Source organism: Barbus barbus, assembly GCF_936440315.1.
Source record: "Barbus barbus genome assembly, chromosome: 10".
NCBI lineage: Eukaryota > Metazoa > Chordata > Actinopteri > Cypriniformes > Cyprinidae > Barbus > Barbus barbus.
This window is the reverse complement of record NC_136738.1, coordinates 31,774,342-31,799,940: the sequence shown is the minus strand read 5'-3', so window position 1 is coordinate 31,799,940 and position 25,599 is coordinate 31,774,342. Positions and strand designations below refer to the sequence as shown.

The window sequence follows — 25,599 nt, the reverse complement described above, 5'->3', positions numbered from 1 at the left end:
TTTATATTCAGTGAGCATATCTGCAATGTATTTGGATCCTAGGCCGTTGAGTGATTTATAAACGGGTAAAAGTACTTTAAAATCAATCCTAAATGTAACTGGAAGCCAGTGTAAGGACCTGAGGACTGGTGTGATATGCTCAGATTTTCTGGTTCTGGTTCTAGTCAGAATCAGCTGAGCTGCCTCTGTCTAATGGTCTTCTTGGGAAGGCCTGTGAGGAGACCAATACAATAATCCACCCTGCTGGTGATAAAGGCATGAACAAGTTTCTACAAATCTTGACTGGAAACAAAACATCTAATTCTTGCAATGTTTTTGAGATGACAGTATGCTGATTTAGTTACTGCTTTGACATGACTACTAAAACTAAGGTCTGTCTCCAAAATCACCCCAAGATTTTTTAATTGATTTTTAGTTGTTTGACCCTTAGAGTCAAGGTACTTCAAAGAACTTCATCTTTGTTTCCAAATGCAATGACTTCAGTTTTCTCCTTGTTTAACTGAAGAACGTTCTGGCACATCCAACTGTTCATTTCATCAATGCATTGGCAGAGGGAGTCAATGGGGCTGTAGTCATTTGGAGATAAGGCTAGGTAAATCTGGGTATCATCAGCATAGCTGTGATAGGCAATTTGGCTCTTCCTCATTATCTGACTTAGTGGGAGCATATACAAGCTAAACAAGAGCGGTGCAAGAATTGAGCCTTGTGGGACTCCGCATGTCATGGACGTCCACTTATGCTCTCCTATACTCACATAATAACCTCTCCCTTCTAAGTATGACCTGAACCATTTGAGTGCCATCCCAGAAAGCCCGACCCAGTTTTCCAGTCTCTCTAGAAGTATGTTATGATCGACAGTGTCAAACGCAGCACTAAGATCAAGTAGTACCAGCACTGATATTTTGCCAGAATTTTGCGAATATCATTTATTATCTTAATGAGCGCTGTCTCTGTGCTGTGATGCGCTCGGAAACCAGATTAAAAATTGTCCAGATATCCATTTGAGTTTAAGCATTTGTTCAGCTGATTAAAAACTATTTTCCAATAATCTTACCTATGAAAGGAAGATTTGATATTGGTCTATAGTTGCTCAACATGGTGTTATCAAGATTTAACTTTTTCAGAAGGGGCTTAACAACAGCAGTTTTCAGGGAGTTTGGAAAAGTCCCAGAAAGAAGTGAGGCATTCACCACTTTTAAGAGATCTGCTTCCAAACAGTTAGGCACACTTTTGAAAAAAGATGTGGAAAGTGTGTCAAGATAGCAGGTTGACGATTTAAGGTGCTGTACTATTTCTTCCAATATTTTGCTATCAATTGCTTCAAAAACAGACATATTTACTTATTTTTGAAATTGCGGTCGAATCTGTGTGACCTCTGCATAACTGGAGGATGTGCCAATCGCCGTTCTCGCCACATCCGCTCAGCTTTTCTGCATTGTCTATTCATACTCTAAACTGCTGTTGATTTTCTCCATGTTGATTTTTGTCTGCCATTCTTCTTGCAGATTTTCATGGGGGCAATATCATCAATAACATTCTTAACTTTTGAATTAAAGGAATCACGGAGAAGATCAACAGAGTCTGCAGAAATGCTTGGTGTTGAAGATATAGCCTCCATAAATAGCGCACTAGTGTTCTCATTAATGCATCTCTTTCTGACAGAGACAGATCTAGATTCAGTGGTGACAGAGATCAAAGAAAATACAGAAGTGATCAGATAGTGCTGCATCATTAATAACAATGGATGAAATGTTTAGACCTCTACTGATGAGTAAATCTAGAGTGTGTCCACGAATGTGTGTTGGTCCGTGCACATTCTGAATCAGGTCAAAAATGTTTAAAGCAGTTATAATTTCTTTAGTAGTTTTGATTTCTGCATTATGTGAATATTGAAATCCCCTGCAATAGCAAAACAGTCAAACTCTGAGGAAATCATCGATAAATCATCGTTGATAAATTACACCTTAGCATAAATGAACAAAGTATACAGCTGTAATTTGTGTGTAAATGCATTTATGCCACCTCTGAGCAGCATTAAACAGCGTTTACATAAAAGCGCTTCTGTCTTTACACAGACTGTTTAATGCTGCTTCTGAAGGGGCATTTAGCTGTCTTTACAAAGACTGTTTAAGGCTACTTAAAGGTGGCATTAATGCATTTACACAAGAATTACAACTATAAGCTACTTTACTAGGGGCTGAGGTGGGTCAATGCTGGCAACGGCATAATGTAGTCTGGATTTTATTCTGTATTACATCTTTACACAGAATTTTGAGGCAGCATTTTTACTTTCTAACGATACTTTCTGATAGTTACACTGCATATGTGGCATAGAAGCGCTTCTGAAATGGCATTTAGGTGTTTTTACACAGGCTGTTTACTGCTGCTAGGTGGCATTAATGCATTTCCACACAAATTATAACTGTATGCTTTAATACTATAGGTTAAGGTGGGTCAGAGCTGGTATAATCTAGTCTGGCTTTTATTATGCATTATATATTTACACTGAATTTTGAGCAGGCACAGAGCTCACTTAAGTTGTGCAAAGAGATTTGAAGATACAAAGCAAATTTCAAAGCAGCAACAAAACATCTAAGTAATTATTATTTATTATTATATTAGTCAAGTCTCGTGTGCACTTTGCATGAGCAGTTGTTCTGTAGACTGATCCCTAATGAGGTTTCATGTTAGTTAGGATGCTGTCTCAGAAGGCAGCTGGCTATATGGGCAGTAAACAGCAAGACATCTCACTAGATATTGAAGCAGGGTCTAAATAATAGAATGAGGCCGCAACTAAGATGCGAATGTTTTCATCTTATTTTCCACCCATTGTTTATGTAATCTAACACTTATTTGTGCATGCACATTGCCAGACCATTAGCAGAAGCAATTATCCATCACCCATTAGTGCTCTTCTTCTTTTCTAGCCCTGACAGACATGAATGAGGGTCTCTGATGACACCTCACACTCCCACAATCACTGTCAGGTAAGAAAACCTGTCTCACATCCTCTCATTTTCTTTTAACGACCGTGACAGTGGAAGTGCAGAGGTGGAGATGTGTGTCCTCCCCACCGATCCCCCTCCCAGCAAATTTGAGCCACTTCAGGGCACTCAAAGGTGCTCTGCGGGGCTCCTTTAATATCCACGAGCTGGAGCACGAATCATCAGGAGGTCCTGGATATGTCACGCTTGTCACCTTGCTTTAAGTGCGTCTGGCAAGCGTGGGTGCTGGATTAATATTATATAGCCTACGGAAAGACTGTCGTATCAGCTATGAAAGCGCGGTAATCATCGTTGGCCGGTGAAAAGCAGGGCAGATTTCTCATTTTATTCCACACACTGAGCGAGCAGATAACATCCCTGTTGTCTACATTCACGGTTCTATAGAAAAGAAGCTACACAAATGCTAGACACATAATATGTGGTCATCCGTTCGTTACCGCTAAATAAAGGACCTTGACATGACGCAGAGGGCTCTCTTATTAACCTGACTATACATATTAATAAATGGACATGAAATATCGATTTGAGTGTTGATGATTTCATTATGTGAGGAGAAGGAGAGTGCTAAATGACACCTATGAAGCTAATCGCTTGAATGAGACGGTTTTGCATCTCCGAGCAACGACAGTAGTGTGTTTCATTCCTTAGTGAATCAATGAGTGATGGAATCATAAATTCAACTGATTCGTTTTAAACATCAATTCACTCAGCGATTCGTTCAAAGCAGTTCATGTCAAGTCAAGTCACCTTTATTTATATAGCGCGTTTAACAATGCAGATTGTGTCAAAGCAGCTTTACAGTATTAAATATGAAAATAGCATGTAAAAATTAGGCGAAAAACAGTAAATGTGACTGCGCCTTAACAGTTAACACTGTAGGCTATCCTATCGAATTGTCTTTCTGTTCGCTTATATCACATGTGTGGTTATCGATGTGGGTGTAAACGTTGCAAAACCCATATTTGTCAAAGATTTTGAATAGGTCATGAACTTGTCCCAATAGGATACAGTCAATGCACATCTCAAAATAAGTGTTATTGCATTACAAATAGAGCTAGCCATAAACCCCAACTCCTTTGAGAGAGAAAATGTCATGTCTAAGCATAATGCTAAAATGTCTGAACATTTGCTCAAGGCAGTGTGAGTTTGCTCACTTCTGACATGGACATTCTTAGACACTACATGCCAAAGTCAATTTGATTTCCTGTAGAGCTGCTCATGTTTCCCCACTGAGACAACAGCAGTGTGACTGAAACATGAACTGCTATCACAGAAGAGCATTCTCTAAAAAGCATCCCGTGATGAGAATTTCTCCTCATTAGCGTGATCGTGCGAAAAAAGCGTTACGGGCGCAAAAAGCATCTTTGAAATGTGCTTCATACATCATTAAATCTAAATCGCTCTTGCTGCTTTTGGAACTTTGTGTCTTGCCTGTTTGTGGAAAAACAATAAATAATGAATAATAAATAAATAAATGAAGACACAGACCAGACAGCTTTCAAATTACTGAAGTGGATAAGGTCGTTTTTATATTTGAAATATCATATTTTATTTAGATGACTTTTGCAGTTATTGTAGCACAGGACTCATGTTAGTTTAAGATGATGAAGATGCAGCGAGAGAAAGACAGAAACTTCTCTGATATGCTGCGGGATCCAAAAGAGTGAAATGCCTCTGCTTTTGTACATTTTCATTACAATTTATTGTCAGCATCGCAATTTGAGTGACAACTGAAAATCTGACTGTACAAAAAAATGCATGAACAATGTCACTCGTTTACTTGGAAAGTAGAGCACAATCTGACATAGTGCTGCTTCATTTAGCATTTCTTTCATTTACATTTTCTAAAATCCCCAATTTTTTATTTCTAAATTTAAATAGAAAGTAAAGCATCCCAGCTTTCCACTGTGGCCTCATTCTTCTGAGCCTCATATGTCTAAAACAAAGTCATGTGCTCTTCATTTCAAACCTGAAAGTATATTGTGGGAGGAAAGTTGACATCAAAATACACTTAAACCATTTAAGAATAGCTCAGAAGGTGCTTGCTTTTCTCTTTTTTGAAGGTGTAGTACATTTAAATCTTGCTGTACATACCATTTAATATCTCAGTGGGTGAATTCATGGATTAGCCAAATGATTACTAGCAAACCAAGCCTAAGCCTAACGAGTTATTAATGCCTACGCAGAGGATTTTGTGAAATTAGGTTGCAACTCTTAGACACAAGATGATATTAGGTTCATGCAACTCAGTACTTGTTAATTGCCTGCATGCTGTAGAAATGTATTTTACAGTTTGCATTTGAATAAATGCAATGCAAATATTTATTTTCTTGTAGTTCATGTAAAACTGAAGTATGTGGTTTCTGTGCCGCTTGCAATACCAAAAATAATGACTGTACCAATCAAACACAGTCTTCTGTCAGATTTCCAATTGCAATTTCCATTTGTATGGTTCCTGTAGTGGCTCAGAAATAACACAAGACACATTTAAGTGTATATAACTCAAAAACATCTTTTAATAGTCCTGAAAACATCTGTCTGTTACTCAAAACTACATATCCTCAACTATTGTTAGGTATGTTTATTTGCATATTAAAGCATCTTTTGTTCCATAAGTTACATTGGAGGTTTACTTTAGTTGAAAATACTTCATCATATCTAATTTTTCAACACTGCGAAACCCATATTCGTCATAATTTTGAACAGGGCATGATCTTGAATCAATGCATGTCTCAAAATATATTTTATTGCATGTATTTTTACAGTTTGCATTTTAATAAATGCAATGCAAATATTTATTTGCATGTATAAAGCTGTTGTTTTCCTTTGCCGCTTGTGACCAAACAGAATTGCAAAATTAATCAAACATCTTCCACTGGATTGCAGTTTTGTTTGGTTCCTCTAGTGGCTCAGAAATAAAACACTGCACATTTAAGTGTGTACAATTCAAAAAGCATCTTTTAATAGTCCTAAAAACATGTGTCTGTTATTCAAAACTATATGTATATCAACTATTGCTAGGTTAAAGTTTATAGGTATATCCATGTCCGCCTTTTCTTCCATTTATATTGGAGGTTTACTTTTGTTGAAAATGCCTCTTTATACTTCAGTTGAACCTTAAGGGCAAATCGCCTGTGCCTTCAGCTGGTGACCAGCAGAAACACGAGAGCTTACACGAGACCCAGCATACGAGCCGCCCACCAGCGGCATGGCATGATGACCCTGCAAACCTGCCGACAGCCGTGGTAGTTGTAGGGCCACGGCATATAACCCCCGTGAGGCTCACATACCCGCTCGCAATGGGTGTAACTGCGATGACATTCTGTGCAGCAAATGCCAAGATGGTCTAGCATGGGATCGAACACCATGTGCCCCTCCGAACCCTCCTGATTCCGCTGGAGAGAGAAGAGAAAAGAGATGGTGAGCCTGTGAAATTATTGCAGTGGGGCAGCAATTCTGATTCACTTGGTGTCAGTATTCTTTGTTTTTGAAAGAAGTCTGTTATGCTCATCAAGGCTGCTTTTATTTGATTAAAAATACTGTAAAATTGTGAAATTATTACAAAAATACAGGAATATTCTGAAATATTATAACAATTTAAAATAGCTGTGTTCTATGTAAATATATGTTAAAATGTAATTTATTCCTGTGATTAAAGCTGTATTTTCATCATCATTACTCCAGTCTTCAGCGTCACGTGATCTTCAGAAATCATTCTAATATACTGATTTACTGATCAAGAAACATTTCTGATTATTATCAATGTTGAAAACAGCTGTGCTGCCCAATATTTTTATGGAAACAATGATACATTTTGTTTTTCAGGATTCACAGATGAATAGAAAGTTCAAAAGAACAGCATTTATTTGAAACCAAAATCTTTTGTAACATTATAAATGTCTTTACTGCCACATTTGGTCAATTTAACTTGCGATTCCCACAAAATATTAAGCAGCAAAAATGTTGATTAAAAGCAGCAAAAATGGATATATACCATAGAAATGAGTTCTTTTAAATTGTAATAATACTTCACAATATTACTGTTTTTACTGTATTTTTGATCAAATAAAGGCAGCCTTGGTGTGAAGAAGAATCTGAATTATTCCAAACTTTTGACTGGTAGTGTGTGTATATTTCTAGCATGTTTATGCATTACTTTAATAATGAAGGCATTGCTCACATGATAAGGGTTTTCAGGGTTATAATCGGGCCCCGTCGGCTGCTCATCTTCTCTGGCTGAACTCGTGGAGTTTCGACGTCTCGCCTGTTGTCGATTTAATCCACTTGTATTCTGCCGCCTCACTCGCGGCACACTTCTCCTCTTCCTCAATGCTTCAGAAACAGCCAGCAGAGAGCGAGAGTGAAGATAAGCAGCATTGAAGAGCAAGGCATTTCTGAGCTTTAGATGGTAATCACCGCCTCATTCACAAATGTCACGGTCAGTGTGTAATGACCATCGAATGTGGATCTGTTTTGCATTAAATATCCCACCTGGGATCAATAAAATGTATTTGTATCTAAAAAACGTGTTCATGTGCTGTGTGAACGTTCTGGCAAGCATTCTTCTAGTAATGTTAATACAACATTCATTCAAAGTTATCAGGTCTTTAATAATGTTCTCAAAATGTTTGCACCTAACCGTTATTTATGCATTGTTAATGAAACATTTTTTCTTCTCTGAAACATTTAAGTTGGACATTTGTCTAATGTTCTTTAAACTTTACTACTAGCTACTTTTAAAAAAAAAAATTCAACATTCAAAAATGTTCCAATAATGTTTGTAAATGGTAATATCATGTTTCACTAATGTTGTTTGCTAAACTATGCATGCTATAACTTGTTTCCAAATAGTTTCTGTCTCATCGTGTTTCCGCATGACCTAGTTTCTCAGTCTGATTAATCATTCTGTTCACCTGTTGCCTCGTTAATCAACTCATCAGTTCCTTTGTTTGCTTCGTGTACTTAAACCCTTAGTTCCCCCTTTGTCTCTATCCGTTCTCATTGGTTATTGTGCTTGGAATGTGTCTCTGAGTTTGTTATTAAGGTCTATTTCCAGTTATTCTTATCCATCGTGCGAGTGATTTATGCTACCAAAATGTTACAGTATGTTTTAAGAATGTTTTGCAAATATCCCATGAAGTCCTGAATGTTCTCTGAACTTTCGATACGTCCAGGGTTTAAAAATGTTTTGCAAAACTTCTATTTGAATGTTGCTTTTGAACATTCTCTAAACATTCTGAAACAAGTAACAGTGACTACGTTTACATGGACATCAATACGATTGTAATACGATTAAGACAATACTCTGATTAAGAGTCTACCATGTAAACAGAGATTTTTGATGACCTTAATAAACACAAATTGAATTAAGACGTGGAGTATTCCTATTTTAATCGCATTATTGAAGTGCAGTACAGACATGTAAACAGGACTATTCGCCGCATTCTGTGGCAAATAAAAGAGCCGTCATCTGTATGCACGTACAAATAATCAACTGCACTTGAATTAAAAATGAAACACCCAAAACTGTATATGGCATCATCACGAAGACGAACTATATGTTTATAAGTGAAATTCTGGATGGCGTCACGTGGTGACATACGCATGCCATTAATCGATCTATGCACTAAAACATGTAAAACGGGAACATGAAAGGATTATTCTAAAAGCAACTCATGCAATCATAATATTATCTTATTCAGAATAAGGTCAATAATTAGATTACTGATGTCCATGTAAACATAGTCATTAAAAAAAAATAAAAAATGTTAGTTGAAGGTATAACTAAAATGTTTCAGAAAAACATTCCATGAATAATGTTACTAAGAAGAACGTTATTAAAGACCACATAACTATATTCTGTTAATGTTACTGGAAGAATGTTTGTTCATAACTTTGAGAGAACCTTGCCAGAACGTTTCCAGTTAGCTGGGATTGTGTTGTGTGGCTTGATGAATGACATTATATAGCTTATACTGAACTATTAATCATAAAAGCAATCGCATAGTATTAACTTGCACTTCATTGCTCTTCATGTGTTGCAGGTTTATTAATGGAAATGCAATGAAGCACCTCTGGAGTTTGCAGGATGATGCCAGTAAATGGGAAGGTCTCCGCAGAATCTCAGTATTTCAGGGCTCAGAAAACTGACGTCCTTCAGTGGTTTTTCAGATGCGATCCAGACCAGGGACCCCATATCAGTTTTCTCCTATTGGTAATTAAAACACAACACTTGACTGAACACTGAAAAGATTTATTTAGCAAGTTTAATGTGGATATGCAAAGATTTTATAGATGGATGTATTTAATAATAGAAATTAGAATTAGAAATAGAACTGATATAATAGAATTATTAGTCATTATAAAAATATAATAATTTAGTAATAGAATATGTATTCTATTACTAAACTTGGAGACTTGGGTGTTAACACCTCCCTTTGCAGCTGGATTATGGACTTTCTGACCAACAGACCTCAGCATGTTAGGTCAGGCCTCACCTGCTCCACCACCATCACACTCAACACCGGCGTACCACAGGGCTGTGTGCTGAGCCCATTTCTCTACTCCCTCTACACCCATGACTGCAGGCCTGTGCATGGATCCAACTCCATCATCAAGTTTGCTGACGACACCACAGTGATTGGCCTCATCAGAGACAACGATGAGACTGCCTACAGGGAGGAGGTACAGCACCTGGCTGCATGGTGTGCTGACAATAGCCTGCTCCTCAACACCAGCAAGACAAAGGAACTCATTGTGGACTTCAGGAAGAAGAAAAGTGGAACGCATGACCCCATCCACATTAACGGGATGGTTGTTGAACGTGTCTCCAGCTTCAAGTTCCTGGGAACCCACATCTCGGAGGACCTGACCTGGACCACCAACACATCCAGCCTAGTCAAGAAGGCTCACCAACGCCTCTTCTTCCTTAGGACACTGAAGAAGAACCACCTGTCTCCAATCATCCAGCGGAACTTCTACCGGTGTGCAATTGAAAGCATCCTGACCAACTGCATCACAGTCTGGTATGGGAACTGCTCAGCTGCTGACCGCAAGGCACTACAGAGGGTGGTGAAAACCGCCCAACGCATCACAGGGACACCACTCCCTGCCATTGAGGACGTCCAGAGAAAACGCTGTTTACGTCGAGCTCGCGGCATTCTTAAGGACTCCTCTCACCCTGACCATAGACTGTTTAACTTGCTGCCCTCTGGGAGGCGCTTCAGGAGCCTCCGATCAAGGACAAGCAGACTCAGGAACAGCTTTTTCCCTACAGCTGTTTCCCTACTAAACTCTGCCCAATGATACCCCCCTCACACACCACTACAAACTCTTCACCCCTCCCCATCATTAAATCGATTAAAAAAACGAAACAAAAAAACAACCAATCTACACTGATTACTATGTACTGTAAATTTTATTTCTATGCACTTTCAATGTTCATTGCACTAGTGTTTATATATCTTAATTTATAGCTTATTCATATCCATTTGTAATTATTTTCATAGTTTTTGCTCATAGTGTACATACATTTACTGCACAACCCATCTGTATAGTATGTTCATATCACCCATCTGTATATCATACTGATAGTATTTAAAAACTTGTAAATTATGTCCATAGTACTACTGTACATACATTTACTGCACAACCCATCTGTATAGTATGTTCATATCACCCATCTGTATATCATACTGATAGTATTTAAAAACTTGTAAATTATGTCCATAGTACTACTGCCTTATCTGTATATTTCTGTACATATGTAACATATTGTAGGCACTGTATATCCTGTACCTCTGCTTATTGCACTTCTGGTTAGATGCTAACTGCATTTCGTTGCCTTGTACCTTACATGTGCAATGACAATAAAGTTGAATCTAATCTAATCTAATCTAATTTAATAAAAATAAAGACTTTTGAATTGCTGTTAATGAAGATGGTTTTTGCACACAAAACCAGCTAAACCTTAAAGTACCATTCAAACCAAACACGATTATTATAATGATAAAGCTATGCTTCTGAAATATATGCAAGCTTGATTCTGCCACAGAATTAAAAAATAAAAAGACCACACCACATCTATAACAATCAGTGATGAAATCACTTTCATATCGTTTTTTCCAGCTGATGAACAATAACAACATTGACAGCCAATCAGAATCCATTCTACTTTAATGAGTATTTAAAGTGGCAGACGACAAAACTGCAGAGTGGGCTTATAAAAGCATAACATCATTATGTGTTGATGTGTACACTAATAGTTAATCGCTGTCTTTTTAGTTATAATTTTCAGTGTTAATGGCTTTTAACACCTTGATCCTAACATAAAAGCATTAGCTCAACCAATGGCACGAGTCTGGGGGCGGGGCTATCCATGTGATAGACAGCAGGTGGGGGCGTGGCCAGGAAATGGGTATGAAATTCTGCTTAGTGAAGCTGATGATGCCGAAATCATACACTTTGACTGTAAGCAAACATTTTGAGATGAAAAATCTGCGAGAGTTTAATGAGAAAGTTTGTGTGTATTCACAGTTACAACTAACTACCTTTCATTTAGCTTGATCCCCAATTTAGTCTCATTTATATGATTATTCATGTAGCAGATGCTTTTATCTGAGGTTTATGAAACTTGATTTCTGCAGGACTATTTTTAGATATCATCAATTTCATTCATATTTCATCAAAGTGGAATGCAGATATGGTCAGAATTGCCAATGTATAGTTAATAAATGAAACTTGAGTCTGATATGTAGAATGAAGCATGTGGGCATAAGAAAGACTTTAATGGTTATTATATTGTTTCTCACCTCAGAAAGTTCAGATCTGACTTGTGATTTGATGTAACACTTCTCTTTTCCAGGAAACTTGACTGCTGTAATGCCCTGTAAAAGAGCGAGTTATTTTATGAACCGCTCTGAAATGAGATGAACAGGTTTATTATGTGCTACTCACGGCTTTGAAGTCTTGAACTTCCACAATTTTCCCATCTCCAGCATCTGAATCGTCTTCTATCTTTATATCGATGTCACTGTAGTGAGTGCTGATCGCCTGTCCACATGAACATACCAGAGTTAAGTTAGTTTTGTTTTAATTAAGTGAGTGTTTGCTTAAAACAAGAAAAATATCCACATACAGGGTCAGAAAAATAAACTTAATTGAAAGGGTTTACACGATTATTTTTCTTGCCCCATTAGCAGATATTTGTTCTTCTTTTAAGAAAAAAAAAAAAAGACTTAATATCTTGGGTCATTTTACTTCTATGGTAAATGTATCTTGATTTAAAAATGTTGAATTTTTACTGAAAAAAATACAAAAATATTAAATTAGAAAATAATTTTTGCAGTGTGTGTGTATATATTTAAACGTATATATGTATATGTAAAAAATAAATGTAAACTCTGAAATAAAATAGAATATAAAAAGTAACTAAAACTAAAATTAAATGGAAATTAATATTACACAGATATATGTACAAAATAATAATCATAAAAATGAACAGTAAAAGTATTTCCGCTATTATTTCAGTCATTTCTTATGGTGTTTTAGCTTAACTAAATAACTAAAGAATAACTAAAACTTAAACATAAATCAAATTTAACAAAAACTATATAGACATTTAAAAATACTGTGTGTGTGTGTGTGTGATTATAAAAATTATTTAAAACATTAAATAAAGTTTTAAAAATTATTTTTAAACTTTAAGATTAAAAATAATATTTTTATATTAAAAAAGAATACAAGTCAAAACACAACAATATTAATTAAAAAAATATATTTTTTAAAATGAATAAATGAATATTTATATATATATATATATATATATATATATATATATATATATATATATATATATATATATTTTTATAATTTACTTATTTTATTTTTTTAAATGTAAGCTCATTTAGTATCTCATTTAGTTTAACTTGATGTACTATAGTAACTAAAACTAAAACTGAAATAAAAAGTATTAAAAACTATATATAGACACATACCCCCCCCCCCCCTAAAAAAAACTACTAAAAATGGCAAAACACACAACAAAATTACTAAAACTTTAACTAAAATTTAATTGAAAATAAAGAATATGTAAATAAAAACTAATTTAAAATATTAATAAAAACTAAATAAAATAACATCTCAAAATAACACTGCAACATACAAACATTAGATTTTAATCCAGGGGTTCTCATCAGGGAGAAATGATGCAAATGGTCTGTTTTCTGTGTATGTGGTATAATCTGTAAAGCACTTTGGTCAGCCTGGTGGCTGTTGTAAATGTGCTATACAAATAAAATGAACAAAAATGAACATGCTAAATGGAAATAATAAAATTAACCATATAATCAGGCATATTTGTCAAAAGGAGGAGAAAATGCTTCCAAAATAGAGTTAATTAGTATAAATAATAATTTTTTCTTTTCTTTTGTACATTAATCAGTTTTGGGTTGCCACTTAATCTGCGTCCTGAAGCAAACCTACTATAGTTGTGAACCACAGATTTAATCCACATAAAGCATACAGTTTAATATTGGTGCATTATTTTGTGCAGTGGTCCAGCAGGTGGTTTGCTCACGGGTGCAGCTCTTACTGGCCATTTTTGTTTGAGTTGGGAAGTGATGCATGCTGATCTGTTTGCAGTGTTAACACTGCATGATTATAACCCAGCACACAGACCTCTTTGTTTGCCGTCTTTAACCTGGTGGATTTTTTTGAAATACCAGAGGTGCCTGAAATCAATGCACACTGATGGCTGCAAATGCAAACACGACGCTGCCTGCTTCATTGATCATTCCTGACACTTTGCTGAGACAAACTGCAATTTAAATATTCTCATTCCTACTCAAACCTGCTGTGCTTTAAATATCGACACGTCTGCGCTATTGCATCAGCATGCATTTGAGAGCGAAACTGTGTGATTATGCAATGCGGAATATTAAAAATGTATACTTAAAACATAGCAGTGTTACAAAATCCCCCCAATGAATGTATGCTTGCATGCAAATTAAACCCAAAACACTGAACAATTTGCTGCCCATAAAGAAGAACAAATAGTAAAATGTTTTTATTATTACGCAGTTAACTCGTTACAATCAATTCTGTCGGTCCAATAAACATTTTACTGCTTTAATTTGCCTTCAAGGAGTTCAAGTTTTAGCTTTAGTGGGCTGAATTTGATAGACGCTCCCAAAAGTGATATTTTTGTGTAGGAGGTTGCTGAACAGTTGCACTAATTTTGAGCCAAACTAGTTTAGACTATTGTACTGTCTGGTCTGAGACACTTACTTCTTTCTCGCTGACTTTCCACAAGTAAAAAGCTCCAATTCCTCCAAAGAGCAGCAGAACGGCGCCGGCGATGAAGGCTATGACCGCTGTCTTCTTCACACGCATAAACCCTCTGGGCTTCAAGCTACTGTAAGCCTTATTAAACACACATCATTGGATTATAGATATAAATCAAGTATATTAGATGCATAATGTGAAGTTTAAGGATAAAATGCATCACATACCTCAAAAGGAACTTTGTCAGATGTTTCCTCCATGGCGTTCTGGCTTCTACTGAAAGCAGAGCTTTGTGACTTGGTGTAGCTTCTCTCAAGTTTCTGCCATGTAGGTGAGAGAGAGGAAAAATTCGGGCAAAATAAACAAGGTCTTGGAGAAACCCAAGCCTGGAATTCCTCTCCTGGGATTTTATGTGGCCTGAGAAAACAGTGCTGAGACACACGATTCAGACTATTCATGCACATTTCCAGTGAATTTTAAATTGAGAGGCAAAAAGAGGCCTGCTTTACCTGAACTCACTGGTGTAAATCTATGGGACGCTTTCGAAGGCAACATTTATTTTTCAATTCAACAAAAGTCAAGGTCTTCAGTTTAACTAGGGCTGGATAAGGTCTCATTTATGTACACTAGCAGTCAAAAGTTTGGACACATCACTCATTTTCATGACTATTTCGCACTTTAAAATAACAGTAAACTGATTAAAGTACACAACTAGAGGTCTGGGAATGATGTAGTGATAAAAATGTGTGACAAAAATGAAGATTCTCTTATATTTCAGCTTCTTCTTTGTCAAGTTTCCAGCTTATTTTTCACTATTCGTTAGCCAACTACATCAGGTGCATCATGAGATGCTTTTTAACACTATTGAAGAAGAAACATGCATGAGATAAACTAAAACTAAAATTAAAAACATTTTTACTTGAACTATATTAACAATAGAAATAATAAAATATATAATAAAAAAGTATATATGATACCTTAATATATATATATATATTGTTAGTTCTTTTGCATATTTGTTACACTTAGAAGATTCAGATCATCAAACAAATTTTAATATTACACAAAGATAATGCAAAAAAATACAAAATGCAGTTTCTAAAAGATGATTTAATTTATTAAGCTGCCCAAACCTACCTGGCCCTACGTGAAAAATGAATTGCCCCCTCCTGTTAAATCATGAAAGAACTGTGATTAACCACGTTATTTTAGAAAGCTGAGTTAAATTTCACTAGCCAAACCCAAGCCTGATTATTGCCAGACCTGTTGAATCAATAAATCACTTAAATAGACCTTGTCTGACAAAGTGAAGCATGCTTAAAGAGCAACACATCATGCCACGATCTAAAGAAATTCAAGAACAAATGATAAACAAAATAGTCTGGAAAATAGTCCAGCAAAATAGTCACAAAGGCTCATCTCACATTTGGCAAAAAATATCTTGATTATCCCCAAGACTTTTGGGCAAATATTCTGTGGACTGATGCAACAAAAGTTGAACTTTATGGAAGGTGTGTGTCCCGTTACATCTGGCGTAAAAACAACACAGCATTTCATAAAAAGAACATCATAGTAACAGTCAGACATGGTGGTGGTAGTGTGATGGTCTGGGGCTGCTTTGCAGCTTCAGGATCTGGACGACTTGCCATAATTGATGGCAAAATCCTGAAGGAGAATGTCGGCCATCAGTTTGTGAGCTCAAGCTCAAGCGCACTTGGGTTATGCAGCAGGACAATGATCTCAAACACAGCAGCAAGTTTAGCTCTGAATGGCTCAAGAGTTTTAAAGTGGCCAAGTCAAAGTGCGGACTTAAATCTGATTGAGATGCTGTGGCATGACCTTAAACAGTCTATTCATGCTCAAACCCTCCAATGAGGCTGAATTAAAACAATTCTGCAAAGAAGAGTGGGCCAAAATACCTCCACAGCAATGTGAAAGACTCATGGCCAGTTATTGCAAACGCTTGATTGCAGTTGTTGCTGCAAAGGGTGGCACAACCAGTTATTAGATTTAGGGGGCAATTACTTTTTCACGTAGTGCCAGGCAGGTTTGGACAGCTTTTTTTCCTTAATAAGTGAAATCATTATTTAAAAACTGCATTTTGTATTTACTCGGGTTATCTTTGTGTAATAATTCTTTGTGCTCAATTTATATTTATGATCAAATTTTAAATTAGAAGCCTTAAGAACAGCTTTAAGATGATAAATTATGTCCAGAATTTTGACTGTTTTTTGTCAAAAGATGCAAAACATTGTATATTTTACAATAACTTATTTTATTTCTCATGTTCACATTTCTTAAAAAGAAACTTATGTAAGCATTATAAAAGTGGTAACATTTGTAGCTTCAAAAAAATGACTTTTCATGTGTTACAGTTTGTTACAATGTGACAAAAATGTGACTTACAAACAAACACAAATCACAAAAACATTATATTCATCCAAAACATGCTATGAAAAAAACAACAGGTAATATTGTTAAAAATATACTTTGTATATACAAAACATCAATGCAGTCAAAGATAATATGTACAGCAACATTATTACAGTATATGCCAGTTTCAGACTGAGGTATCAGGCTTGTGTAAATCTGCCAGGACTCTCTGTGGCGATGGGTTTGGTGGAATGTGTGAAGACTTGCACGTCTATATTCTCCGAGTCTTGTCTCCGCTGTGATTGTGGAGAGCAGATGTGAATGTAATCGTACTGACTCTGCTGATCTTCTGTAAGGCTGTGCAAGGCCACGCTTCTGTTGGTCTGAGTGTCGTAGCTGCTCCTCTGAAGCGTGGCCTGTGAGGACGGCCTCATCCTTGAGAAGGTCGAGAGATGTCTGCTATTAACGCTCCCGCTGGTTCTGCTCACAGACGGGCTCCAGCATCTGTCCGAGTGACCGAGGATCCTGCACTCGCTGGTGCAAGCCCACAGACCTGAGGAAACACACTCCGGTAAGCATTCGTACACAACTGCCACAATAAAACCGCTGACTGCAACTTCTTAGCTCAAGTCTGATTTTTTTTTCCTTCAGTCTAATCCAGCCAACAGCAATTTAGCAACTCGCAATTATGATGTTTTTTTCTCAGAATTCAAGTATGCATGCTTATATTTCATAGTAATTCGGACTTTTTTTTTCTCAGACTTTTTAGTTTCTGGCAATTGTGAGACAAACTCATAATTTGCACTTTTTTCTTGGAATTCTGAGTTTAAATCTCACTGTTCAGACTATTCTTCTCAGAATTGTGAGTTTCTTGCAATTTGTGACATAAACTTGCAATAAACTCAAACCAATCCAATCAACAGCATTTGTGAGTTTACATCTAGCAATTTTGGCTTGTTTCTTGTTCCTTTTTTTCCAGAATATCTCATAACTTTTACTTGTTTCCTGGAGTTTATATCTTGTAATTTTGACACTTTTCTCTGAATTCTGAGTTTACATCGACTTTTTTTCTCAGAATTCTGAGTTTATATCTCGTAATTTTGACTTTTTCGGAATTCTGAGTTCACATCTCGTAACTTTTCCTTTTTTCTTAGAATTCTGAGTTTATATCTCGTAATTTTGACTTTTTCGGAATTCTGAGTTCACATCTCGTAACTTTTCCTTTTTTCTCAGAATTCTGAGTTAATATCTCGTAATTTTGACTTTTTCGGAATTCTGAGTTCACATCTCGTAACTTTTCCTTTTTTCTTAGAATTCTGAGTTTATATCTCGTAATTTTGACTTTTTCGGAATTCTGAGTTCACATCTCGTAACTTTTCCTTTTTTCTCAGAATTCTGAGTTAATATCTCGTAATTTTGACTTTTTCGGAATTCTGAGTTCACATCTCGTAACTTTTCCTTTTTTCTCAGAATTCTGAGTTAATATCTCGTAATTTTGACTTTTTCGGAATTCTGAGTTCACATCTCGTAACTTTTCCTTTTTTCTCAGAATTCTGAGTTAATATCTCGTAATTTTGACTTTTTCGGAATTCTGAGTTCACATCTCGTAACTTTTCCTTTTTTCTCAGAATTCTGAGTTTATATCTCGTAATTTTGACTTTTTCGGAATTCTGAGTTCACATCTCGTAACTTTTCCTTTTTTCTCAGAATTCTGAGTTTATATCTCGTAATTTTGACTTTTTCGGAATTCTGAGTTCACATCTCGTAACTTTTCCTTTTTTCTCAGAATTCTGAGTTTATATCTCGTAATTTTGATTTTTTCGAAATTCTGAGTTCACATCTCGTAACTTTTCCTTTTTTCTCAGAATTCTGAGTTTATATCTCGTAATTTTGACTTTTTCGGAATTCTGAGTTCACATCTCGTAACTTTTCCTTTTTTCTCAGAATTCTGAGTTTATATCTCGTAATTTTTCCTTTTTTCTTAGAATTCTGAGTTTACATCTCATAATTTTGACTTTTTTATTTTAAATTCTGAGTTTACATCTTTACATCTTTCCATTCTGATTTTTTTTTATAAAAAAAAAAAAAAAATTGTGATTAAGTAATTGTGCCCTTTTTTCCTGCAATTTATATTCTTTATAAAAGAATATAAAACTTATATTTCTTCTTAGAAATTTTTCTTCTTAAGATCGCGACATATAAATTCATAATAAACTCAAAAAACAAACAAACAAAAAAACAACCCAGTTGAATTTTCAGTTTAATTATTGCAATTCAACCTTTTTTTTTCAAATTAAAATAAATTCAAATTAAAAATAAAAAAGTTAATTGCAACTTTTTATCTCACAGTTCTCACTTTTATCTTGTGAGCTTAAATCTCACAATTCTGACTTTTTATGTCAGAATTGCGAGAAATAAACTCAAAATTGCAAGAAAAAGTTTCATAGATCTCAAACAAATACCTTCACTTTTCTTTTTCATCAGAAAATACGTTCGTTCGACTCTTAATGTGCTCAGATGCGTGTGACTCGTGATATGCACACTGCTCAGCTCTATTAGTGCATGTGTGATCGCTCAGGCTCTTTGTTTCCCATAGATTAGCGTTTAACAAGGCTGCACTAGAAATGAATCAAAACTGACCTTGAAGTGAAGCGATCCAATCAGCAGCTCATTAATCTGAGCACCTCTCTACTTTAACTTTGCCTCACTAATCCGCACGACACCTCGTCAACGCAACCATGATCCTGCAAAAAATAATTGCTCTGACAATCATCTGCGTAAGAAGTCATGCTACCAGCGACTCTGCGTCTTTATCTGTTTCATAGCTGCACTTTTATCAAGAACACAAATGATCAGTTATGAAAGACTTACTTTCTAACTGTACAAAACTACAACCGTCTCCTCTCTCGTTAGTGTAAGACCTATACCAATGCTCCAAATCCTCCAATTATTCTTTGTTTTGCATCAGATCCTATTTTCAAGTAGTTTTGAAATTTAACAAGATGATTTGTAGGCAGATGTGTGTATATATATATATATATATATGTATATATACATATATAGATAGATAGATAGATAGATAGATATACTGTAAATATACTGTATATATATATATATATATAAAATAATTTTTTTTTAGATAAAGGCAACTGCTAAAACAAATAAACAAATACAATTATTATTATTATTATTATGAGAATACTGAAAACATATTAAATATATTACCATTTTGGACATGTATATACATAATAATATAGTATATATAATAAATAGTTCTGAGTATGTCAGTCAGATGAGTTGATTCTAACCTTTATATGACGTGTAGTCTTTCTTGAGGCCTTCACTGATGTCAGAATCACTGTCATTAACATCACTGTCTCCTTTTCCGCTGTCTTTGCCACTGATCTGTGGTTCTCTGACTGCGATGGTCATCATGGAGTTTCCTTTCCATACCGTGATGGGACGAGCGGTGTCTTTACCATAACCAGGCAAAGTGGAATATCCCTGTGAAAACACAAGGACCAAAGCTCATCCTCTCTGCTCTTCTGGAACGACATGACTGTGAGTAAATAATGACAGACTTTTCATTTTGTTGATAAACTACTGTTATTGTTGCTGTTAAGCACACTTTTGTGTTCAGTCTGCAATATTTTATTTTATTTTTTGGGTATACTGTATATACACATTGATCAGACAGATGTCTTTGTTGCATTGCATGCTTTTTTTATTTCTGCATCCTGTGCCATGAACCGATTTATTTTAAAGACAGCTTACGGCAAATAGATGGAGGACGGTCGTTGATGCCCTATGTCTCGCTGGAGCAAAGAGGACTAAGTAACGAAAAATAAAAACAGATATATTTAGTAAAACACATCTAGAAACTTCTAGCTGTTTTGTAACACTTGTGACGTGACCCCTGTGATCTGTCACATTGCTTTGTGCTACTTTTTTATTTTTGGTATATTTACTAATAGTTTTTTGGCCATTTGGTCACATCTCACTGCATTTTCAGTGCCTTCCGCTGTAAGCACTGCATTTTTAAAACAACATATGAAGTTAAAATCAGATCATTAAAAAAAAAAAAAAAAACAGTTTCAATTCCAATGTGTTCAATTGAGTTGGATTCCATAGTGCTACTTTTAGCTGTTTTTAATGCAAGTAGTGCATTGTGTTTGTAGGCCTCCTTCGGTCATTGCATCACATCTCTGTTTTTCAGGGTTTTTAAGACAACAAGTTAAAAACTGATTGACCTGTTTTCTGTTTTATTCCTTTGCATCAATCTCCTCTATTGTTATTTTATTTATTTATTTATTTGATTTTATTTTAGCCTGTTGTCATGTGCGTCAGACATTTTTGGCTGTTGCATCACTTTTTTAATATTCTTTTTTTTTTCACAAAATGAGCATTGTATTTTTTAACATGGGGTGCCAACGTAAGCAGTAAAATTCAGTGTTATTTCAGTATAATTGAGATGCTATTATAGTTTTTATTAATATTTGAATCAGTTTTTATTTTTTATGTTCTGTTTTCATTTTAATTTTAGTTAAATTTTTTGTGTGCTTTTGTCATATTTTGTAGTTTTTGTGTGCATATATATTTAATAGTACATTAGTAAAAAAAAAAAAAAAACATTTATCTTGTTGCACTTAACATTTATTTTATTTCAAGTAACAAAAATGTTTTTTTATGGTTTTAGATTCGTTAACTATAATAACTCTAAATTTGTTCCCAATCCCTCAGTTGTTATGATCATTTTTGCTCTTTTGCACCATTTTATTTATTGTTGCAAACATATCATATGGACGTTTTTGACCGTTGCATTGCATCTTGCTTTTTTTGGTTGTCAATCTGCATTTTTTTTCTTATTACATGTAGGCTACATATATATGAGATGCACGTCTTTGTTAACTGCATTGTGCCAAGTTAACATTTTAAAAAATGTTTTGTTCCCTTCCTTTGCATTCCATGTGTACTGTTTTGCATTGGCCTGTGCACGTGCACGTCATTGGCTTTCATGTCTTGCGTCAATAGCATTGCTTTCGAGCCCTGCGTTGTGTTCAGTTGCGCTCCGTCGAGCTGTTTTTGAATGCATGTCCTGTGTGAACGGCCCCTCAAACAAACACACAGAAAGAAACAGTCACCACTTACATCTATTTCCCCTGCCACACTCCTATATTTGCTCTTGAAGGTCTGTGGGGTTTCGTTAAAAACTTCGGCCGTCGCCTGCACACTGTTGTGTAGTGTCTCAGGCGTGCCGATGACGGTCGTGGAGTGAAATGCATGCGTGTCGAACACATTGGCAGTCTGGCTGGAGATCATGGACACGGCATTGTGCTCTTTATCGTAAGGAATATCCACCGCGTCAGAAGGGTTAGCTTGTCTCTTCTGACCGTTTTTGCGACTTTTGCATAGTATGTACGATAAAATAGCCAAAAACAGTAGCGAGGAACTCGTCAAAGCCAAGATTAAAATAAGCGTCCATTGTTTTGGTTCGCCGTCCTCTCTTTCGTCGTAAAAATGGCCGTTTGAGGGCACAGACTCGGTTAGGGTGAAATGAATCGTAGCTGTTGAGGTTAGCGACGGGTGGCCATTGTCGTTAACCGTCACTAAGACTTTCCATAAGTCGTACTCGTCGTAAGCGATTTTGCGGTTGATGTATATTTCCCCCGTATTCGGATCGATGCCGAAACCTAAATCGCCTCCGTCGTAGAGTTTGTAAGTGAGCTCTGCATTCAAACCGGCGTCTGAATCTTTCGCCACGATTCGGGTCACGATATACCCGGGCGGCGCATCTCTGGGAAGCTGGACTTCGGCAGATCCATTGACGAGCGGCGGTTGCGTTATCGAAGGCGTGTTGTCGTTCTGATCGACCACATTGATAATCAGTACAGCGTTGTTGTGAAGTTGCGGCCATCCTCGGTCGCTGGCCTGGACGCGAAGATCTAGCCGCTTCGTGACTTCGTAATTAAAACTTTGCAAGGCGTAAACGTTCCCCGCTTGATTCATTATAGCAAACCTGGAGACGCTGTTGGTGTCCGAGTCAAAAAGCTCATAGGTTATTTCCCCGTTAAGCCCAGAATCCTGATCGCTGGCTAAAATAGTAGTGATGTAGGTACCTGGAAGTTGATTCTCCTCAATGAAACCTTCGTATTTCTTAGCACTGAATGTCGGTGCGTTGTCGTTGACGTCTGTAAGACGTATAATGTAATGAGTTATCGTGCGTAACGGCGGCACGCCGAAATCCTCAGCCACTACAGTCAAATTATACTCCGCGATCTTCTCTCTATCCAGAGGAGCCATGGTGACTATCGTGTAGCTCCCTTCATACGCTCTTTTAAGCCTGAAGTTTCCATGTCCACCGTTCAGAGTGCAGCTCACTTGGCCGTTCGCTCCAGTGTCCTTGTCTTTGATGCTGATTAAAGCCACCAGGATGTCTGGACCTGTAGCTTCGCTAACATGCGCCACACCATCTGTTACTGACGTGATGGACGTGATGATGATTTCAGGCGGGTTGTCGTTCACATCTCTGATGCTGATGATGATTTTGCACATTGAAGGCACAGGATTGTGTCCTAAATCGCTGGCTTGCACGTCGATTTCATACGTGGTCTCGTCTTCGTAATCCACAGGGTTTTGCAAAGTCAAATGTCCAGTTTTGTAATCCAGTTTAAATAGTTGTCTGATCTTTGTTGTGACTTGTTTGCCAAATTCATAAACAACCTGTCCATTGGGACCTTCGTCCGGATCGACAGCGTTCAAGTCTAGCAGTAGCGAATCAACAGAGGTGTCCTCTGGCACATCCACAGAGTAATGGCTGTGGTCAAACAGCGGGCTGTTGTCATTAGCATCCTTCACTTTGACGGTGACATTAGTGGCGCCGCTTTTCGCCGGATTCCCACCGTCTGCCGCCACGAGTTTGAGCACGAAAAAAGCGCGGGATTCGCGGTCGAGCTCTTTGACGAGCACCAGCTCCGCATATTTAACCCCATCCACCCGCGTTATGACATCGACGCTAAAGTGAGCGTTCTCGCTCAGATGGTAGGTTTGGATAGAGTTAGAGCCCACGTCTGCGTCCTCGGCGGCGTCCAGCGCGACGCGCGTCCCAAGCGCCGCGCTCTCGGAGATCTCGACGGTGCAGTCGGTGCGCGGGAACACCGGTGCGTTGTCGTTTACGTCCAGCACTTCCACCTCGACGTGAAAGAGCTCAAACTGCTCTGCGGACACGAACGCGACGTCAAAAGTGATTACGCACCGCGGGTTGCGCTTGCAGATGCGTTCGCGGTCGACGCGCTCCTCCGCCGTCAGCCTCCCGTCGCTTTCCCTGAATCGGATGAAGGAGCCGGTGGAGGGGCTCATGAGCTTAAACCTGATTCCGGGGAAAGTCCTGCGCGTTTTGTCCGGGGTCCAGGTTACATTGCTGGCTAGAGTTCCGATGACCGTCGGCGGTCGGACCTCCTCGTATATCTTATACCTCACCGTTCGTTCCTCAGAAACGACCTGTGACACGAGAGAAATGCATATCAGCGTACCTCCGAATATCCGCGCGAATAAAAGTCCTCGCCTCATTTTAGCGCACCTGCGCGCGGAGAGAGACGCGCTGTTCATCAGGTTCTCGGAACTGAAGCAAAGTCACTTGTTCCGCGCGCAGCTTCTTCTCTGACCCCTCCCGCGACAGACACGCGCCAATGACATTTACAATGCACACGAATGACCAATACACCTTCACACAGGTCTGATGCACGCGGGAACCAACGCGATATTCAATGCGTTATAATGGAATTGAAGAGAATATTCAGTAGGCTACTGTAGGACTGAGCTTTGTGCGCGCATGTGGGGAGGGTGACAGGACAAAGAAAAATACATTTCATTTCTCTCTCCTATTTGAACGCACAGGGAAGGACACTGAAACTTGAAATTGTTTGTTTGGCTGTCCTTTAGAATGGAAATATTATTGAAATATATATTGACATGTGACCTAATTGGAGTCTGTTTTAAAGAAACGACTGGTTTTGAGTATGCATATAAGATTAAAATGCCTCCAAATGTGGACCGAATTGGCATTGTGCGAGAATGAGGATGGTGAAGTGATATTTCTGTCCTCGAAAAATTATTTTCATCATTTGGATGAGCAGCACGTAACACTGACAGTATTTTTAGCAGTTTGAAGCAGACTGTCCTGCGCTGTGACCGTCCACATCATGAACTGTGAAATACAGAAATGCATCAGTGAGCAATGTGGATAGAAATGCTGTATATATATGTTTGGACTACATTTCACTGTAATGTGCACCGGTATTACTGAGTCCTGTGGAGTATCTCATCAAATCTCTTTCTAAATGTGCATCTCTAGGGATCCTTGAAAATGTGGCTCAACAGGACACATGTAAGATAGTTTTCCAAACTTGTGAGTTAAGAAGAGGAAAAGTTGTGCCTCCTGCTATTCATTTAAGGTCTGTTTAACTCCCTCCATCTTCATTTATTCAGTCCTGTGGTGTTGCGCCTCCCAAAATAGCCAGATCCCTTTAAACTTCTTCTAAAAGTACTTTAACAGCATTTTCAGATTGTCTTATTATTTATGTGCATTGAGTTTTCACAGCCTCATTAATTGAGAGACTACAGGGAATGTGTGCTTTATAAAAATTAATTTGTCACACTGCGGGGCCATAGAAATGAAAGTGAAAAGTTGATTAAAAGTGGTTTAAAAAATGCACTTTTCCACATTCTCACAATCTGTCTGCCTTCCTCATCCGTCCATCTCTTATCACGAATCTCTCAAAGCAGAACTATAATGTATTCATCTTTAATCTAAATCCAAATCTTGCCCACCGGGTGAAAGTCTCCAGACGCAAGCCTGGATCTCAGTCTGGTTTTGGCCAGTTGTTAAACTCGGAAAATTGCAGTCAGATGTGCAAAGTGCTTCTAAATATTTCATGAATTT

The 25,599-nt window shown here is 37.2% G+C and overlaps 2 protein-coding genes across 2 annotated transcripts; both read right to left on the bottom strand.

Annotated features, from left to right (window-relative positions):
* Window positions 1-3,734: 3,734 nt before the first annotated feature.
* Window positions 3,735-14,615, bottom strand: LOC306876228 (leukocyte cell-derived chemotaxin 1-like). The gene is made up of 7 exons (XM_079427238.1): window positions 14,516-14,615; window positions 14,292-14,426; window positions 11,961-12,056; window positions 11,816-11,890; window positions 9,078-9,213; window positions 7,186-7,337; window positions 3,735-6,400 (listed from the first exon to the last, which is right to left on the bottom strand). The coding sequence occupies exons 1-7, from the start codon at window positions 14,546-14,548 to the stop codon at window positions 6,176-6,178; spliced, it is 852 nt and encodes a 283-aa protein (XP_079283364.1). The 5' UTR covers window positions 14,549-14,615; the 3' UTR covers window positions 3,735-6,175.
* A 2,246-nt stretch (window positions 14,616-16,861) lies between these two features.
* Window positions 16,862-24,227, bottom strand: LOC306875760 (protocadherin-8-like; the record flags this gene model as incomplete). Its single annotated transcript, XM_079426480.1, has 3 exons — window positions 16,862-17,214; window positions 19,970-20,165; window positions 21,810-24,227. The coding sequence occupies 3 exons, from the start codon at window positions 24,225-24,227 to the stop codon at window positions 16,862-16,864; spliced, it is 2,967 nt and encodes a 988-aa protein (XP_079282606.1).
* Between the last annotated feature and the right edge of the window lie 1,372 nt (window positions 24,228-25,599).

Bases quoted from the DNA above. Each gene is read 5' to 3' on its own strand.
- LOC306876228 (XM_079427238.1), bottom strand. From the start codon at position 14,548: ATGGAGGAAACATCTGACAAAGTTCCTTTTGAG. The intron at 7,338-9,077 runs GTGCTTCATTGC...CTGTTTCTGAAG, and splicing joins TCATCCTGCAAACTCCAGAG to CATTGAGGAAGAGGAGAAGT. The intron at 6,401-7,185 runs GTGAGCAATGCC...TTCTCTCTCCAG, and splicing joins ACCCTGAAAACCCTTATCAT to CGGAATCAGGAGGGTTCGGA.